The sequence below is a fragment of the Folsomia candida genome, unplaced genomic scaffold (assembly GCF_002217175.1).
Source record: "Folsomia candida strain VU population unplaced genomic scaffold, ASM221717v1 Fcan01_Sc001, whole genome shotgun sequence".
In the NCBI taxonomy this organism is placed as follows: domain Eukaryota; kingdom Metazoa; phylum Arthropoda; class Collembola; order Entomobryomorpha; family Isotomidae; genus Folsomia; species Folsomia candida.
Genome location: NW_019091193.1, coordinates 7,881,778 through 7,901,658, shown reverse-complemented (window position 1 = coordinate 7,901,658; position 19,881 = coordinate 7,881,778). Strand labels below are relative to the sequence as shown.

The window sequence follows — 19,881 nt, the reverse complement described above, 5'->3', positions numbered from 1 at the left end:
TGCGAGATATTCTTATAATTGTATTTATTCTGTCACGACTTAAATATAATAATGTTTTAAAAAACTATACTGGAAAAGCCTAAAATCCTCTTGATATTTGTCCAACAACCGAACTTTCTAAGTATACAAAAAAAAATTAGATTCGTACTGACAATATCTAAGAAAAGCATGTGCTAAAAAATACTTGTCTTACGTACCCTGGAATTTGAAATATTGCGAAATAGCTCTTGGGAGCTGTAAGTGCCCGAGTTTTTGTTTTCAACCGGAAAATTATTTCCTGGAAATCCTAGTTGATTTAAATGGAACACTTTGGTTTTCTCCAAATTTTCCATCGCAATTATGTGGTCATAATGGACATGACAGAGGCCACACATAAGTGAGATGGGCTGCCAATGTTCATTCATGTCCAAGGGCTGTAGAAAAATTAAATTTATTTTTAACAAAACTTTCGACATTGATTTTGTGTTTGAATCGATCTATCAACCCCTTCGAAAAGTTACTGCTTAAAGTAACATTTAAGTTTTCGTAATTTACTTTTGACTTTTGGAACAATATAATTACGATAAGAATTTCAATCTTGTTCCAAACCCAATCATTATATTGAATAAGTGATTGCGTACAAGAAAATCATCTTAATTGATATATGATGTTCGTTCGATTTTTGTTTTTCATTTACTTTTGTTTCGATTAAATAGTCCACAAATTCTTGAAATGTTGGCTCCTTTTGCTTCACGTCTTTTCTGCTCTGTCTGAATCGTCGGTTAATTTTAACTCCGAACTGTCTGAAAATTTATAATTTATTTTGACCAGTGTAAAAATTCATGTAATCCAATCAAGATTAATAACATACTGAAAGAAATGCATTCCATCCACTTTCGCCTTTCTGTCTGCCAATTTATCTCGATAAGCACTTGCAATTCTTGAAAATGGGTGTCGAATCAATAAAACCTTTTTTATTTTGTCCGATTGCGCAGCATTTACAAATGCCTACAAGATAACCCTTGTAATAATAAAAAATCTTGACCGAACCAAGTTAGCATCAAGAATTCACAAGTATTTATTTGCATGCCTGCCTACCGTTCTGTTAATATTTCCAAAATTTTGTTTGAGAATAACTTGCAACGAGTAGTTTGCAGAAGAGTCTATGAAAATGTTTGTGGACTCGAAATTCAAGCGGTCCACAATAGCTTTACTCCAAGAAGTACTAGCCGCCTGTAAAATAAAAGTCAAGTAGGAAAAATTTAATTAAAATCAAAATTTGATTATAGAGGTTAAAAATGAGGACCTTTGGCACCAGGCACCACATTTGGTTCAAATGTGGAAAGTAGATGAGATTATCTCTGATGACTTTCTCCTTCCTGGCCCTTTCCCAGGCTTTATGAGCGTCTTTTTTATTGTCATATTTGTCACCACTCAAATCATCTCTGACAAGCTCTTTCTTATTTATAAGTCTGCACTGCTTATCCACGTTTCGTTGAAGCTCCTGATTTTGTTTCTGTAAAACTTTGAACTGTTTATCGTGGATAAATTGTTCTGAATCTATCTGAATCACAATGAACGAACCCAATAGCCACGTTCCGAAAAATAATATCACAATGAAAATAATCATACAAAATCGCATTACTCTGCTCATTTTGAGGTGACTAGAGTCGGTTTTATTATGGTGATATGATAATTGATGTTATTTTATTTTCATGTAACATAAAAATAAATGTCCGGGTTTCAACTTTGAGAGTAAATAGCAATGCGTATCGCATGCATTAACGCCCACTACTGCAGGAAAAATATCCCAGTGCAAAAATTATGAATATGAACCCAGCATGTGTGTGTGCATTTATGTCTAAAATAATGCGGTTTCATGGTATTTTACTGTTCTGTTAAATGCCTACCACTATCCTATGCCACTATCTCAGTTGTATAAATTAACGGTAGAATATTTTCATGCATCATTTATGACATAAGTAACTAAACTATTTCAAGTATAAAGTTTTTTGCCTTTTACATACGTAGATATCTCATCTGATGCCCGTAGACTGTTTATTGGCATCGTGCACGATCGATACATGGAATTAGATTTATGTAAATAGATACTTACTATATTATACGTACACACATTGCGAATTTATGTGTGTATGCAACTATGTACATAGTCGAAATTGGGTCTGCAAAATCGCTAACCGTGTTCAATTGTTTATAATGCTTTGTTATCTCATGATGCATGTTACTGACAACATACTTTTGTCATCACAAATTCCAGCTGATAGGTTTGCATTACTCATGCACTTGCCTTTGTGCAATGTATACCAACTGCATCTGCACTTCAACGTTTTTTATGCTAATAAAAACGTATTATTGGCTTTGAATCTAAACAGTTCTTTACACTCACTTCTAAGTCATCTTATTAAATACTCTAAAATTGAACTATCCACCATAGTACAAAAATATAATATACATACATATACGCGATATATAAGTATGTAAATACTCCGCTTTGTGTTTTGCAGTACATTCAAAAGTGTTGTTCTTGAAGTAGCTTCCACATTTTTAACATCCTGCACATTGATAATTCACACAAGGCTCGATTTTCCTCCATATTATCGTAATGCAAAATACCGATCAATATAAAGCATTGCTTGTTAAAGTGCAAGCAAAGCTTACTGAATTCGGCATGGCTTGCACAGCTTGGCAGTGGATGATTATCCATCAATTCGACCAGTATCGAGTAAAATTTCATAATTGGAATGTCTCAATTCCGTATATTTATTTAATCGTTTCTTTAAACGCAGAAATCCCCAGTGGAAGGACTTACGTTTTTGGATAAACTTCTTCATGAGGTTACATAAATGACTTTCCTGAAAGTCTTATCAATTTATTTACTGTATGAGTTGAACTTTCTACAGATGGACGAGAAAAAAACTGAAAATCTGAAACCGAAGAATTATTTTGCCTTCACGAAAGCCAGAAATGTCCGATTGCAGATTGGGGAGGTTGACGTAGTAATTGTCGAAGGGGACGCTCCATCACCAAACTTACAAAAATCCAGAGGTTATGCATTTGGCACTGAAGAAATGGCATCGGACAGCCTTAAAGTGTTATTTCAATACATGCAACAAGATCTTGGAATCACGGAGACAATTGAACCTACAGGGAACTTAAATGGATGGATTGCACAGGGTTGCACAAATTGCACTTATTATATGATCAATATCCACAAAAAATAATAATTATTGCATAATATTTGTATTTGGTATTAGGCGTGCTCCTACTAAATATTTTCATGAGTGGACATAATGATGAACGGTACATTACAGAAGGGATTATGAGAGGAGTTTTCAGAAAAAATCCTAGCGTCATATTCCTATTGTTCGGCAAACAGGCGAATGACACATTTAAACGTGCATTTAAAAAAGTAAGTCTAAGAAACTAGTACTTACTCACCTATACTAATGCCATACTAATGTATTATTTGTGCCTCCTAATCTATGTATTTAATTTAACAGCAGCAGGGCAAACCTCGTAATTTCATATCCATGTATCACCCAAATCAAGGCACTGTTGGAGGAGAGGGGACAAATGAGGAGTTTGCCCAAAATTTTTATCAGAAACGCCCATTTACAACAGCAAATCGTTGGCTTCTTTCATTCGAAAAAAACGAAATCAATTGGGAGCGATTTGAAATAATCGATAATGAACCAGAAGAAGAAGAACAAGAAGAACAAGAGTTAGATTGGAGTGATATCACAGAGTGAGATAACTGTACAGCGTTAGATTTGGGGAAAAAACTTCCATCACCCATTTCCCCGCATGCAAAAAGATGCTAAGTTACGTAAAACATTTCTTCATTTAAAAATCAACAAGTCACTAAAAGTTATGTAAAAGATATGTAGCACTATATTTTAAATTGTAAATGTGTAATATAGTTATTTTTAATTATTATGGAAGCATGGTTACATGGATGTGGGGGATAAAAAAAACATATTACTTGTCAGGCGAGTGGACTACATGGCAAATTTATGTCAACCACACCCTCTCAAAGGCATTAAAGTATACTTCAAACTTATTTTTGTAATTCAAAATACTTCACTGTAGATTTTTAATGAGTAATAAAAATATGAAATTCGAAAATCATAAGCGTGTGCATTATACTTCATGTCATAGAGCCTCTATGATAGAGGGAAAACCCGCTTGCCGTGTTGCACCACAACTTTGTTTGTAAAACAAACGTGTTGTTCACATTGTGTTTCCGGAATAAAATAAAAACAAATAAATAAATATACGGCTATCATAGGGCACAGTAGACTTTAGAGTCGGAAATTAAATTAGGTAAAATTGCAGTATAGCGGCCTAGCTCGGATTTGGCTGAAATTTTTTGTGTGAATACCCTAAGGTCCCCTGAGCATAAAAATATATTTTTTTCGCGGCGGTCTCAAAAACTGAAATTTCTACAAATTTTTGAAATTTTGTATAAAAATTATTTTTTTGTCTTAGATTTTCATGAAAATGACTTTCTAGACCAACTAAAGTATCCTGAACACAAATCTGAAGAAATTTTTGAAAAATATTCAATAGCAAAAAAAGTTATAATTATGCCCGTATTGGGGTATTGTTCGTATTTTAGCGAGCGAAGCGAGCAGGTTAGGTTAGTTTAACTAGGTAGGCGAAAAGCGTGGAATTTTTACCTACTAGTGCTACCTAGGAGAGCTAGGTAGTAGTGCTACCTAGGAGAGCTAGGTACTAGTGCTACCTAGGAGAGCCGGAAACTAGAAATCTCATCTTACCCCGAAAATTTGATTTTACCCCAAAAAATTAATTCCTGACAGGGGGGAAGTGAGACAAAGTCTTGGAATTCTCTGAACAACAAGAAGAACAATTTGTATACAAAATTTCAAAAATTTGTAACTTTTTTGCTATTGAATGTTTTTTAAAAATTCCTTCAGATTCTTATTCAGGATACTTTAGTTAGTCAAGAAAATCATTTTCATGAAAATCTAAGACAAAAAAATAATTTTTATAAAAAATTTCAAAAATTTCTAGAAATTTCAGTTTTTGAGACCGCGACGAAAAAAAGGTATTTTTATGCTCAGGGGACCTTAGGGTGTTCACACAAAAAATTTTAGCCATATCCGAGCTAGGCCGCTATACTGCAATTTTTCCTTAAATTAAATTAAGCACTCAATTATTTCACGTTTTATCCATTTTTGACTCATAAATAGGACAATGGATCTCCCTGCGGTATTAGACCATGTCAAGAAATTATCTCAACAGATTATCCAGTTGGAGGAATTTATTGGATTAAAGTTTGGTAATACTTCAATTTGTATTTTACTAACTGATTAATTTTGATTGTACAATTACAATGCATGACAATGCTTAATAAGCATGTACTTAATTATGCATTACAGGGGCAGATTATAAAGAGTTTAAAGATTTCAAGCAGGCCAATCCGAAAATGACCATCAAACTAATACCCACACCGGTCGTCGAGGAAGAGGAACCAATAAATCATTCTCATAATTTGGCCCGTCGTGAGCAACTTGACCAATATCATGTCCCTATTTTGCATAATATTGGAGGGGATGACGCAAATATGTCTGGCTGTCAGGACCTGTGTCAAATCAAGATGGAAGACTGTGGAGACGACCAAGAGAATGAGGAGGAGGAGGAAATAGAACTAAACCCAAGATGGTGTGAAGATAGTGATGAAGATATTGGCAATTTTGTTGTTAATCTTCCAAACTCAGGGTACACGTTCCACGAGGTCAAAAATGACTTAAACTTCCATGCTGTCAAGGAAGAAAAAAAGCATGAAATAGTGGAAAATCCTTTGCATGTACAACCCCCGCAAACTCGAAACGCAATCAAATTAAGAAATCCAAGAAAACAATCTCACAAGGTTTTGACCACCGGACTTATCAAAGATCTTGTCCAGGAAATGACTCCGCCATCACAAGTGCCTCTTCCTTCCGCAACCCCGAATAGGCTAATTCCAACTCCAGCCAAAAGAAAGACGAATAATCAAAAGAAGATTATGCCACGTTTAAATACCTTACAATCAAAAAGAAAAAGTATATCAAAGTCTTTCATTTCAGTCACCAAGGTCACTCCTAGGCGTAGAACTATCTCTGCATACCATAATGACGACCTACAAGGTGAGAGTTAAAGAATTTAAGTGAATAAACCTGCTCACCTTATCAATTGTCTATGTTAAATTACAATTTTCTGACAGACCCACTTCGCCACGCTCAATTTGGTGTACGTTACCATAAGGGGGCTAAACGCGTTTGGCTGATGCATGACAACCATGCCTTCCGGCTGCGTAAGGTTGAACAGAGTGGAAGACGATACTGGAGATGTCAGGATGCCGAATGTCCATCAAGATTCAACCAAACTTTTACAGGGGGTGGGAAACTTAATTCGCCACACACGCATCCCCCATTGACTGTGTGGGAGGGAAGCAGGATTGACGCTATTATGGGCAAGTCCGAGAACACTTAACTTCTGAAAATATTTGAAGCGACGACGTTTATGTAGTACATTTGCTTACAAAACGAGATTTATTATGTATGAAATTGATGTTTCTTTTAAACAAAACTCGAATAAATTGCTCATTAAAAGAATAAAATACTTAATTGAAAATTTCATCTACGAGAAAACTTGTTGCTTTTAACGAGGAATAAGTTTGATATTTCAAATAATTCTAAAAATTAGCACCATTTTAATTCGATTGCAATATGTCATATTTTATTTATTAAATCAATCATCTCAACTTATTTTGTATGAATTATACATTAGGGTCTTTTTCAGTTTACATTTAGATAGTTACCATTCATTCTACCAATTTAAAATTTATTTGACTTGATTATTACATTACACACTTTCGAAATTTATATGTCAAGGACATCTGTACGTGTGCTTGTGGACCGCGTTGTCAAGAAATCAGAAAAAAGAAGGTTTTAAAAGAATTTTGCACTCCGTGATTTAATCTCACTATAACCTATTCATTTCGATGTGATAATTTGACAAATTGGAAAATGTCGATTAATGCACCGCTCTCCCCACAACCTTTCCCCAGCGGCGTTGGACCCATGGAAATAGAGGCACATTGGGGCATAGTCATTTCCCCTGTCAATGTACAAGTCCTCAAGTAAACTTCCATCTGGCCAAGAGTAAAGGCCAAAGCTCGTGGCCCCGGTCCAGTATGCTGTGCATAATTCAATCAATTAATTTATGGACAAACAGTAGCCCCCAACTACGGTGTACTCAAGAGGGGAACATTAGCATTGAGCTTATGGGCTTACAAGTTAAAAAAAATACTATCTATTGCTAGTTCATAAGTCCAATAGTAAAACTCTGTTTTTAAATGGGGGACCTTAAACCCCTCCCTCTTAACTTACTTCCTGCAGGAATGGTCGTGTTAATCCCATAGCTCGTAATATAGCGAAGTTCCTCTTGAGAGTCGACCCTCACCGATGTCATCGCGGGATGCTCATTGGGACAAAAGGTCAACGCTGAATAGTAATCCTATTTCGTGAAAGATATTCGTACAGGATCATATTTGTTACTTTACTTTATGGTGTTGCATTTAAGGTACACTTGACTTTCATTACCGTTTGTGTCGGTATGCTTTCTATGAAATAGTATTTATCTCCAAAATTCCCAACCATATTCATTCTTGGGCTAGGGATGTAGAAATCCCCATTTGCCGTCTTTATTCCTTGAGATGGAACTACAATGCATAGGTTGTGTAATTATTACGTACATACAATTCATAAATGTTAGAATTATCTCTAATTTGGCATATTAAAATGAAGAATTTACTAATATACCTTCTCGGGATTCTGCCCTGGTTGCTAACACCGTAATGCATAATACGGCGATTTTCCAAAGCGTGGTAGAGAAACTCATAGACGACTAGACCTGAGAAAGATTTCAAAATGTGTCACTTGGAGAATTGCAGATTCACTGGCAACTGTAATGTTTCACATGAAAAGATCGTATTTATACAAAACTTGAATTACTTCATGACTTAATGTAATTGATACATGATTACGCATTTGCTGATTATTTGCTGGCGTGTTCCTAAGTATAGCCACAGGCATACGCAGATTAGTGACACTAATCGTCATCAAGTCGTCAAAATCAATTGTTCTTTGCATTATCATGGTTACAGTGTTTGCGTTACCAGTCAGAAAAAAAATCATGATGGGTGATATATGTATTTATATTCTGAAACATCGACGCATGACCCATCTCCATCCATACTAAATACAAAAGAACAAGTGCTCCATTATTAGATTAAGTCAGCTAAATTGATTGATTAACTTTTGACTCATTCATTAGAGATAAACTAATTTATGCAAGTTTGTGAAAATCAACAAAATACAAGATTCGTACAAAATAAAACGTCACCACAGTCGCACAATAAATATATCATATATTAAATATGCATATCTGACAAGGGACACTCACGACCTGTCGTTTGAGTCCAGGGTACCCACTATGTTTTTTAGAATCTACTAGGACCCCAGATGAAGGATTCATTCATATTTCCGTGTAAAACTCATATTTGGCGACGTGGCGTGGCGCCAAATTCGCCAAAATTGAATGTTTTTATTTTTGAAACCGCCATAACTTTTGAAATCCTGGACGGATTTTCAAAATTTTTGGCAAAAATCATGACAAAGAGTTCAACTTTCTTATTCCATGAAATTTTTTCTAAAATTATCGCTTTTAACTTTTCGCAAAATTTCGTAATTTTCTTCGAAATGGGGGTTCGTCGAAAAAATCCTAAAAATATTGCAAAAATTAGAAATTTTTTATTTTTATTTTTTTGTCAAAAATTTCGACTTTTGTGATCATTTTAAGCATAAAATTTTGAAAATCCGACATAAAATGCAAAAGTTATGGGGGTTTGAAGTTGGTCGAAAATGCAAATTTTTAAGTTTGGCGCCACGCCATGGCGCCAAATATGAATTTTACACGGAAATATGAATGGATCCTTCATCTGGGGTCCTAGTAGATTCTAAAAAACATAGTGGGTACTCTGGACTCAAACGACAGGTCGTGAGTGTCCCTTGTGAGTAGTAATATTTTTTTAACTGGAATAACTCATTCAGTCTCCAGAGTTGGAGAGCGTATTAGAATAGATTATACCGAGTAGCAGATAATTCAGTTATCGATAACTTGTCTATTGCCATCAGAAGAACTTTCGGATGAGCCAAGAAGGATGCGTCTCATCAGGAAAAGTAGCAAAAGGTGTCAAAAAGGTCGTAATTTTCTTACCAACAACTTCTAATCTCACCACTAGTATTACTTTTCGTTAGTGGCTCTAATTTCCCAAGTCATTGCGAACTTCGTGTCATTTTGTACAGTGATGTACCTATGATTTTTTTAACAAAGTTATAAACTTTTGAATTAGCTAGGTGAATTTTTATGATTTTTTAAGCTCTGACATATTTAAGCGCATTGTTGAACTCCAAATGAATTTTCCTCATTCAAGACTTGCAGTTTCCCTATAGAAAACTTTTCAATGAAACGGAGACGATGTGTAACTATCAATTTCTCACAAATCTTGCTTCCTAACAATCAAATTAAAATATCCTCCACGACATCCTTAAAAGAGTATAGCATTATTTTAAATTTCCGTTCATCCTAACCTAAAATAACCTCATTGGCAAGGCTGGATACGAGATCAAGACTTGACATATTTCTTTGTATTTCCTGTACAACATCAAATTGTTCATTAAATTAAATTGCTTGGGACTTGGACAGTTGTCCAATTATGACAATTGTAGAAATCTACAAAGTCTTCGTTTCCATTACTGAATGAACAGACTGAATTACTGACATTACTGAATGTTGAATGACCTCACGATACGTACTTTTAGCTATGTATTTAAATACAATTGTATCCACATAAATGCAAGCCTTGGCTTCACCTGCATGCGACATAGGTATATATGCAGTTTTAAGTATTTTGTCACATTTTACATAAGCATTACAAAAATTAATAAAAGTTTGTAGTAATTTGAACCAAACCATTTATTTGATATCGGAAGCTTTACCACATTTTAAAGTCGTAACATGTTGTACATGAGCTAAATTTAGTAAAGCAATTTGAAGTTTGTTAAAGTAAGTCACATTTAATAACCAATTTTATTGATAGCATAAAACGCTAACTCGTGAATAAAGCGACTCACGCAACAAAATCATTCAGATCTGCTGTCATACGAATGACTGATGCGACCCGTCAATCAAATCAATCTCTAAATTCCTATAAGGCCCTACGTATCCAGTCTCACATTTATCTGTCTCACTTTCAACCCTGTTTACCTACTTCTTCTTATATGTAACAGGATCAGATCGAAAAACGCCAAAGTGAGACAGCTCACTCATTGATAAAAATAGTTCAATGTATGACCATCAATCAAGTAAAATTACCCTATTTATTTTTTCTCACGTCCTTGTCTTACAGTACGGCAGCTTGATCTATTTGAGGAACAATCTATGTATTTACATGTAAATATGTCAAATTAATGTAGTGATTATTGGCTCACAAATCATTTCAGTGAAACACTGTACCAAATGAAAATTGACACAAGACCAGACCAGACCAGACTTTAGTTATGCATTTAGTTTACAAAGTGTCAATTTCAATGACGACCGACATGATGATCAATAACCACCTGAGCACACTTCTGGCTCGCGTCAGGTTCTTGTCCCTTATTCATCCCAACATTATATTTAGTCTGTTCATTTACATTTTAAGAATGAGAGATTATTACGGAATTTTAAGTGTAGGTGTGTATGCATGTGTACACTTTTAGTAATGATCCATTTCCAAATATGTATCTATGTAGGAACATACACAGTACGCAATGTAAACAATGATGCTAAATCGATTAAGGATGAAGAGAACTGCCAATCAGCTACCTATTAAATACATAGCATAGCATTTTCCGCCATGTAAATATTTAGCTGGCTCCCTGCCTGCATATATGTATACATGTCCTTGTGTTATAACGAGTTTACTTACTTTTAGGAATCATCTCAAATGTGTCAGATCAACTTTTGCATACAAATTGCTGTACGCTCAGAGAAAGAGGAACAATGAATCAGAGAGGAATGAAACAAAAATAAAATCAGGTAATTGATACAAGACCAGAGTGTAGTTATGTATTTAGTTTATGAAACGCCAATTTCAATGACATCCGACTAGTAGATTCTGATTCATCAATAATTACTACTGTTACATAGCTGCTGTCTAGATCAAGTCTTAACATTTATCCTGCTTGGTTAAAAATGATTTAGGTTAAGGAAGACATGTGCGTTCTAAGAGACACGATAAATCTACTTGCTTACTTATTTCATCTATCTATTAGTCAGACATTGATGCTTTAGTACCAAGTGCCACTTACCATTTATTACAAGGATGTCTTAAATTTGGCAATTTCATTCATAAAGTTTTTTTTAATTTTAGCTACTGAACCTGTTGCTGAAAAAATTATCTATCCTGTTAATTAACAAGTTTATGACGATTAAAGAAGACAAACCGACATTCACATTTTAGATAATTTCACATCTAAATACTATCATTTCTACGTGCATGCATGAGACTACTGGTTTATCAGTTCAGTAATATAATCATCATCATAATCATTGCTTATCGCTACTAGCCTATCCTGTCATACAGGGGCGTTTTTGAGGTTAAGACCAAACTACACGGGATGGTAAAGTGCTAAAAAAAGTTCATTTTACGAGGTTACTCAAGTAATAAAAATGTGATCCTTCACCTTTCTTAATTAATGGTTTTGTTGGCTCGATCGCATCTGTTTATAGATTTTCGTAACAATAACAGTGCCATTCTAATTATGACATATCATAACACCTTAAAAATCTTTATTTAAAAATGACGCAAAAAGTGCATCTACTTAAATAAAAACATTTAAAGCTATTTCGACATGCGCTTTAATTGAATTGAATAAACAAACAATTTGTTTAAAAGAGATAAATCAATTTTTACATGGGGAGGAAATTAAGAAAATGTCAGAGTAGTGTAATCATGGGTGCAAATTAAAAGCAAATGAGCATGTCATCACCAATAATGAGCGAAATATAATATCTGTATCATACTATGTGTATCGTTGCAACTACATATGTAAACTATGCATATGCAGCTACGTCCAGCGTGATAAAGAAATGCAACGACATTTATTATAAAGACATCATCATCACAGACACGAGGCGACAACAACGTCGTCATTCTGCATATACAGAATATTACATAAAGTGCTTTATGCGAAAACCGGTTTTAGAACGTAAATTTTGCATGCATGCAAGTGCAGATGTTTATTTGTGCGCCAAATTAGTGGGTGAGTGGTTGGCTGTTGCAACGAAAGGAACAAAAGGTTAAGCATGCCATTCACTCTGACACTGCAACTGAACTTGAGCTTGGTTTGCCGTTGAAATGAGATGGTTAACTTTGTTGTGTGCAATATTAAATATTTGTCGTTACGTGATTTGTTATGGAATAAGATGTTTCTAGTAGAAACATTTTACAATACTATGGTTATTTGACGTCTTCGTGCAAATTTGGGAAACGAATTGAGAAAACAAAATTGAGCCAGTTCCTGCATTGATGGACGGATAGCTTGTAATGATGCGTAATGTAATCTGTAAATCTGTTGCCGCAATGTGTCAATGTAATGAATGAACGAGTTCACGATCACATCGTCACGTAGATATTTGTAGAAAATTGTTTTCGTATATGGGGATGCGTAACAACTAACATGCTGTACAATATAGTGCTGATGTGCATAATAAATAAGGTGTGATGCTATATTTGTGGCAATTTTGTTTTATGCAATTGAAGTATAAATATGTAGACATGCATCAATCAGGAAGGTATTGCATTGCATTGCACTTGTTCCTCGTCATTTTTTGTATCGACTTCATTTTTTTCGATGTGAAATTGATGTATGCAAATTAGTTCATTTTTTTGGCTTTGCTAAAAACAAATGATATTTACCTACGTATGAATGTGTATGGTGATGCTGTGGTCAATAAACCAATAAGTAGCCAACAAATTGGATAATCTAACTGGTTTGACGAATTTTCTGCGGTGAGTTCATAACGATTGTGACCTTAAGGTACTCTGAAAATCTGTCGTCATGCACTTCTTACAATTGTAAATTAAACCTTGATTTTTATTTTCTGCGATAATAAGTGCACACAATTTGAGGTGGACTTGCGTGCGAAAATATTATTCAAGTACACGACTTCCGTTTTAATGTCATTTTAAAAGAGAAAGAGCTCATGTTTTGTGGACAGCGTCCGTCCATCTCCCTTCAAGAAAAGTGATAGCAAATCCACAAATCTAAACTTTATCCACCCCTTTTGGACCTTACCGACCTTAACAGCGTCATAATGCATATGTGGATGCGATAACACACAAGAACCACTCTTGAATTCGCTGCACGTTTAACATGACTAACGTTCATTTGCAATGCAATGCAATCCAACAACATTATTTTGTGATGAATTCATTATCATTGTTAGACGCATATTTTGGTGCATATAAGAAGAAAACATTGTAAAAATGTAACGTGCCTTACCGATGCTAACCTATTTAGACCCAGGCAGAAATAGTATGATGCAAATGCTATTTCTTATGCTTTTTGCAATCAGCAAAAAAAATCTCGTCAATTTAATAAAAGATAATTGTACTGTGATACCAGTTTCACAGTCATCTTTCAGCAGTGTCCGTGGTGTCTCTTTTTTGCTTGGTGTGTGTGTCACAATAAAAAAGTTACTGTAATAAGAACAAATTGGATTTGGAGTTCGTTAATAAAGGTAAGTTTTTATTAGTTACTTTTGGGTTTCCGGAATTAGATTTTAACTGCAAAGTTTTTGGATACTCGTCTCATCATTTGCGTGGTTAGAAAATTGTACAGGCTAAGCAATTTTAAAGTACCGATTAGATGATTGGTTGTGCATTTTTCAGCCGTTATTTAAAGCTTTTTGTTGTTCAAGTGTTATTTAAGGAAGTTAATGATGATCAGAAAAACGAACATTTAAAAAAGTAATGCTGGGTCATGCAACCTTCTAAAATTTAACCTTTTAAAATTTTAAAAAGTGATTGTACCTGCATTTCACAAAAAAATAGCCACATTCAAGACCACGCCGACCCATAATTATCACACGTAAAGAATGAGTCATGTCATTGAACGATTGTTTTTGCTATTGCATTGCACTGCGTTACGTAAATTCTTATGCACCCACCACTCAATTTGGATTCGATAAACGATTTCCCAATTCCAAAGTCAAACCGAGGGGCAGGGACAGCGTTGCACGAAAAGATTGTTGAAATAGCTGATTTGATCTTCATTACGTCAATCTGTACATCAATTTCCATTTGCAATTCTGGTTTCTTCCCTGTCACAATTATTTGCTACTATTAGGTTTCGCTAATTTGCAAATTTTCTTGCACAGTGCTTATAATCATGAGTCCAGAGCCGATGGACGCCAGGTGTGTCGACGACGATCACATTGCGCCGAAACCCCAACAAGACACAGGGTCCAAAAAGTTGGAACTCTTATCCAACGGATACTATTACGATGTCACGTCTTTCGTGGAACGCCACCCGGGTGGACCGATTATTCAAATGTACCTCAACAACTGTGAAGACGCCACGCAAGCGATTCAGCAGTTCCATGCAAGATCAAGAAAAAGAGTGGACGCAATTATGAATTCATTTCCCAAGCGAAAAGCTACCGACGCAGACTGTAAATTTGCATAAAAATGAAACTACATAAATATTTTTTTAATTGACTCGAAATTTATTTTCTCGAAGCAATATAACGAAAACGTGTCCTAACCTTTACTTGTTGTTATTCAGTAATTCAAACCTGGGGTCCAGACCGTGTTGAGCGACATCGTGCCTTGACCCGTGATTTCGAATCCTTATACAAAGAGCTACAAGATGACGGACTATTTGAACCGAGCTTATCTCACGTGCTAATGCGATATTTGGAAATTACAACGATCGGGAGTCTAGGGCTGTACCTGTTCTCCGCTGGCTATACCGCTATAGGAGTCGCATTCGTCTGTTGGGCTGCAGGAAGATCGACGTGGTTTGTTCATGAAGCTGGTCATCATTCATTGACCGGAAAACCTTGGTTAGACAGATGGATGCAGTCACACATTTATGGTATTTGCTAAATAACATATAAATATTTAATTGGGATTCATAGTCAATTAGCTAAAATTCGTAACTCAATTTCATGTTAGGAATATATTGCGGATGTTCGGGAGCAAGTTGGAGGTAGGTGGTTGTTGTCATTCGTGTAAAATAATGTTATGATATTTCATTTAGTTACATATGGCATTTTGTTACAACTTTGCAACTTTCTAGAAACCATCACTCGCAACATCATGCAATGCCGCAACACATACACAATGATATTGATTTACATACGCTTCCATTGTTCGCTTTTCATGAAAGGGTGGTTACAAAGAAGGAACAGTTTGGATTCTTTGTGAAATACCAGGTACATTGATAAGTCAACGCTTATGGGTGGAATTCAATATACGCGATCATAAGCATTTGCGTAGATAAGCACATGTTCAGCAAGGTTTTTGCTGAGCAAAATTTCGTATTCAATATAAAGTCGACTTAGGCATGCGTAAGTTTAAGAATGCTTAAACTTACGCAAATTCTGAGCAATGGCTAGGCATTTTGCCTAGCCATTTTCGTTGCCTAAGGCAACGAAAATCTGTGACCTCGTGTGAACTGACAAAATTTTTGCAAAATTTTGATGCTCCGATCTTTGCATCTTATTTCATCTCGGCTAAAATATCAACCCGACATTTACCACTTTTTAACAAACTTAATTTTTTACAACCTAATTAAACTTTAAGTGTACCTTTTTTGACGTTTTTGAAGTTTGTTGTTGATGGTGCAACTCACATGCAGCTGACATATACCTGGGGAAGCATAACCTCCATCAAAATTTGGCTCCCGCGTGCGTATCCGTACCATGCTAATAGTATGGGAAGGATACGAGCGCGGGATGATGGAGGTTATACTTCCCCAGTATTATTTTAACAACTTTTCCACTGAGTTTGGGCCTGGGTGTTTTCCTGGCTTGTCAGAGCGTCGATTTTTCGAAAAACGGTACGCGTTACGTTTTTGGGGTCTGGTACCTTACAGAGGATAGCAGTCCCGCTAATTTAGATTTTCATCCAATTCCAAAGGAAGTAAGTATACTAGACTCTGTAGAATGAGCAACACTATCCGGATAATTTCAGCTTCTCCAAAATTTTCGTTTGTGACAATTTTCCTTCCGAAAAATGTTTTATGCGATGGTCGACTTCAAATGGGCATTTTCATAATTTCTTGGGCATTTTTTGACGAATTTTTGTCAAAAGCCCTCTAAACTTCCCCTATCCGACTCAAAACAAGATTTTAGGCTTTGTGTTGGAAGAGGTACTTCCAGCTTTGAGAAACGGACGATACTTTAAGAAAATTTCTGTTCCGGTGGAAGAAAATTAGTAATGAACTTGCAGTCTGCCGGAAAAGTACTAATGACGGAGGTGAAGAAAAAAGTTAAATACGAGATGGATAATGGATTAAAGTCTTCTTTGTCCGTAGATATATCCAGTTCGATATGTTTGGAATATTCTACAAAAATTTCAAATTTCTAAACCTATTTTTGACCACTTGGCTACTAAACTTACAAAGTGATGCACTATTTAGTAGATCCAGTATATGTGAAACTGTTTTTGAAGTTTTACTTTGTATGTAATTGCAAATAATTAGAATATTTAATAAACCGTTGCAAGCGAAATGTAACAAAGGGGTGAAGCGAAACGGTCACACGGTCATAGCATGTCAAAACCATGTCGATTTCTGTAATCCTCGCCCCAAACTACGTCTAAAACGATGAAGACACAAAATTTGACATTTTTGACTTTGGTGTCGTCTACACGGTCACAAGGTCATGGCACGTCAAAACTATGTCGATTTTTGACATCCTCGCCCCAAACTACGTCTAAAATGGTCGAAATAAATATTTTTCTAAGCTAAATTATAGTTACGCAAGTCGTTATTCCACCTCCGAGCTGGAATAACTTTAGGCAAAAAATTTAGGAATTTGTGCATATTGAATACAGAAAATCCTAAATATTTTGCTCAGCACTTGCTTAGAATTTTTCCTAAGCAACAAATATTGAATACAAATAAAATTTGCTTAGGCAAATTTCTCTTGCCTAAGCATTGCCTAACGTATATTGAATTCCACCCTATATTTCTGTCCTTCGTAAACTTAGCTAAACTCTTTTTTACGGTTCTAGAAATACTTTATCTACATTATACAAAGCAGTATAATGGGCTTCTACTGGAAATGGGTTGAAGATCCAGTCTACGCTTGGAAAAATGGCTACTACTGGGACCTCGTAAGTTTTTTGTTGTTTCCAAACTTGTTGGCGAACATGTCACTATTATCATATATGAAACGTTTAAAACAACAACAGTAACACTGTACTCACAAGTATTGATAAGCAACCATACAAAGTTTGGTGGTCGACGTGTTCGAAATGAAAAAGTCATAAATAAATAAATGTATGTTTATTAGGTACATATGGGAATCCACCAAATCTTCGTTTACAAGCTAGGCCTTCCTCTCTACCTCCTCTCCGGCTGCATTGTTTTGAGCTACATGGTTCTGCAAGCCACGTTGAGCCACACCCATCTCCCAATAACAGAAGACCCCACTCACTGGGTCGAGTACGGACTGGTGCACACTGCCAACGTGAGGTCGTCATGGTGGGTGGACTACATCATGGGCTATCTTAATTATCAAATCGAACACCACCTTTTCCCCACGATGCCACAATTCCGAAATAAGTTGGCTGCAAAACGAGTAAAAGAGCTGGCACGAAAGCACGGACTTCCATACCATCTCTACGACTATAAAACCATCGTCATCAAAACCCTGACAAATTTGAGCAACGTATCGGACGATGTGGAGAAGAGGATTAAGCAAGAAGAAAAGCAAGAGATGAAAGTTGCGCAAATGAAGAATTCTGGAAATAATCATGCGGGTGATGGAAACAACAAAGAGGTCGTTGGCATGAATAAGAAGATGCTCATTAAGAAGGAAAGCGGACTAATCGAGTCCATCGTGAAGGATATGAAACTGCACAAGATCTTCTGACTAGGCGTGGGGGAATTTATTTTAATTAGTTTAGTTTTTGGTGGACAGTGGACGTTATGGAGTGATGTAAATACCAATTTATATCTTTGGGAGGAGTACAACAGGACTGAGGAGTCATCGACGACCATCCAACAGAATTGGTTGCAGTATGCAAGCTAGCAACGGTAGCAGTTGTGTAGCTACGTAAAAATAAGTCAACGTCCACAAACGTCCACCTCAACTATTCTAATTAGTTTAGATTCTTCCAAAACAGTAATGTGTGATAAATATAGGTGACAAATTACAAAAATGGCAGAATTTATACGATTGTTTATTTACAATGTATATGTATGTATGTACATATTTACAGATTTAGTGTATAAAGCCTGCTCCAGACTTCATGTCAGCATTGAAAATTTAGAGCATGATTTCAAGCACAAAGTCTGGAGCCGGCTAAATTAAGCTCAATTTTTCACTTGATATGTAAATAGTCTAGTAAGGTAACCCTAACATATTGATACATAATGCAGGTTTTGTTTACACGTGCACATTATTATACATATTTAAAACCAATGGATAAATAAATTATGTATACACAGATTTAGAAATGATTAATTGCAATTAATTCTATACCGCTTTCAAGCCTTTTGTATAACTCGACGTGCAAAACTCCTGCCTATTTCGCCACAAGGTAAGGATACTTCAGGAAAATTACGTTGCTCATGCATCTCGGTCTTCATTAATCAAATCCCTATGTTCTGTGCGAACCAGGAGGTCATTCGTTACGGCTGTTGAGTACTCAAAATCATATTGCCCAAGTATATTTGCGATGTCGAGGATAATTATTTTTAGCCCGAACCAGGGCTTATGTAATCGTCATGTCCGTCCGTCTGTCCGTCTGTCCGTCTGTCTTTCGATAACTCTCGAACGATTTGGACCAAATTTGATACAGACATGTATCTGGACAATGCAACGACCGAGTTCGAAGATGGGTTCGATCAGAAAAGTTTTGGACCGGTGGGGGCCATCGGAGTGGGTGGGGTATTACGCACCAAAATTTCAAAATTGTCGTAGAAAGCTGAAATTTGGCACAGAGGTTGCTAATGGCTCCTAATAGATAAAAATGAGTTCAAGTTGGAAAAATTTTCATCTTGAGTGACCCTAGGGGGTGGCCCATACTGATTTTTCAAAATCGTCATATATATCGAGCTGAAATTTGGTGGAGAGTTTGCTTGTGGGTCCTAATGGAAGAATATGACATGAAATTGGTGAAATTTTTATCTAGAGCGACCCTATGGGGTGACCCATATCGATTTTTAGAAATTAATATAGAAAGCTGAAATTTGTACCAGAGATCCAGACTGCTTTCTCATGAAATAATATGAAGTTAAATATACTGAGAAACATGGGTTTACTAATCCTGGTTCGGGCTAAGCAAAGCTGTACTGATAGGTTTTTATATTTGTTGGGCTTCCAAATTTTCAGAGGTAGCTGGAGTCACTCCAGCACTCACTCCAAGGGAGTGAGTGGAGAAAGTCAGATATTTGGTAATACCGACGGACGGTACGTATCCATGAGTATAAATGGACGTTGACATAAAGTGACTTATATGCATGTTCAAATAAGTACGGCATTGATAATTCCACCCCCACCCAAATCCACCCACACAGGTCTATCAGGAAATTA

General features: G+C 35.9%; 5 protein-coding genes across 9 annotated transcripts; 3 read left to right on the top strand and 2 right to left on the bottom strand.

Annotated features, from left to right (window-relative positions):
- Positions 1-7: 7 nt before the first annotated feature.
- On the bottom strand, positions 8-2,038 carry LOC110841711 (carbohydrate sulfotransferase 11). 2 transcript variants are annotated; one of them, XM_035858114.1, is made up of 7 exons: positions 1,564-1,873; positions 1,286-1,495; positions 1,078-1,212; positions 851-987; positions 677-782; positions 198-413; positions 8-117 (listed from the first exon to the last, which is right to left on the bottom strand). In XM_035858114.1, the coding sequence occupies exons 2-7, from the start codon at positions 1,304-1,306 to the stop codon at positions 40-42; spliced, it is 693 nt and encodes a 230-aa protein (XP_035714007.1). In that variant the 5' UTR covers positions 1,307-1,495; positions 1,564-1,873; the 3' UTR covers positions 8-39. The 2 variants fall into 2 exon arrangements, with proteins under 2 accessions (XP_035714007.1, XP_021943096.1); XM_022087404.2 differs by having other exon boundaries at positions 1,286-2,038.
- Positions 2,039-2,264: 226 nt separating this feature from the next.
- On the top strand, positions 2,265-4,125 carry LOC110863249 (uracil-DNA glycosylase). 2 transcript variants are annotated; one of them, XM_022112508.2, is made up of 5 exons: positions 2,265-2,722; positions 2,787-2,834; positions 2,901-3,174; positions 3,255-3,409; positions 3,504-4,125. In XM_022112508.2, exons 1-5 carry the CDS (start codon positions 2,603-2,605, stop codon positions 3,747-3,749), a joined length of 843 nt encoding a protein of 280 aa, XP_021968200.1. In that variant the 5' UTR covers positions 2,265-2,602; the 3' UTR covers positions 3,750-4,125. The 2 variants fall into 2 exon arrangements, with proteins under 2 accessions (XP_021968200.1, XP_021968199.1); XM_022112507.2 differs by having other exon boundaries at positions 2,268-2,722; positions 3,501-4,125.
- Positions 4,126-4,193: 68 nt separating this feature from the next.
- LOC110863579 lies at positions 4,194-6,617 on the top strand. Of its 3 annotated transcripts, none has more exons than XM_022112924.2 (4): positions 4,194-4,323; positions 5,214-5,302; positions 5,403-6,149; positions 6,227-6,617. In XM_022112924.2, exons 2-4 carry the CDS (start codon positions 5,218-5,220, stop codon positions 6,493-6,495), a joined length of 1,101 nt encoding a protein of 366 aa, XP_021968616.1. In that variant the 5' UTR covers positions 4,194-4,323; positions 5,214-5,217; the 3' UTR covers positions 6,496-6,617. The 3 variants fall into 3 exon arrangements, with proteins under 3 accessions (XP_021968616.1, XP_035713719.1, XP_035713726.1); XM_035857826.1 differs by having other exon boundaries at positions 4,200-4,323; positions 5,170-5,302; XM_035857833.1 differs by lacking the exon at positions 4,194-4,323 and adding an exon at positions 4,515-5,068.
- A 107-nt stretch (positions 6,618-6,724) lies between these two features.
- Positions 6,725-7,992, bottom strand: LOC110863636. Its single transcript, XM_022112989.2, has 4 exons — positions 7,827-7,992; positions 7,608-7,726; positions 7,395-7,521; positions 6,725-7,201 (listed from the first exon to the last, which is right to left on the bottom strand). Exons 1-4 carry the CDS (start codon positions 7,903-7,905, stop codon positions 6,999-7,001), a joined length of 528 nt encoding a protein of 175 aa, XP_021968681.1. The 5' UTR covers positions 7,906-7,992; the 3' UTR covers positions 6,725-6,998.
- Positions 7,993-13,699: 5,707 nt separating this feature from the next.
- LOC110863587 (acyl-lipid (8-3)-desaturase-like) lies at positions 13,700-18,795 on the top strand. The gene is made up of 7 exons (XM_022112936.2): positions 13,700-13,851; positions 14,491-14,784; positions 14,898-15,209; positions 15,290-15,323; positions 15,414-15,549; positions 17,354-17,455; positions 17,635-18,795. The coding sequence occupies exons 2-7, from the start codon at positions 14,502-14,504 to the stop codon at positions 18,214-18,216; spliced, it is 1,449 nt and encodes a 482-aa protein (XP_021968628.2). The 5' UTR covers positions 13,700-13,851; positions 14,491-14,501; the 3' UTR covers positions 18,217-18,795.
- Positions 18,796-19,881: the final 1,086 nt, after the last annotated feature.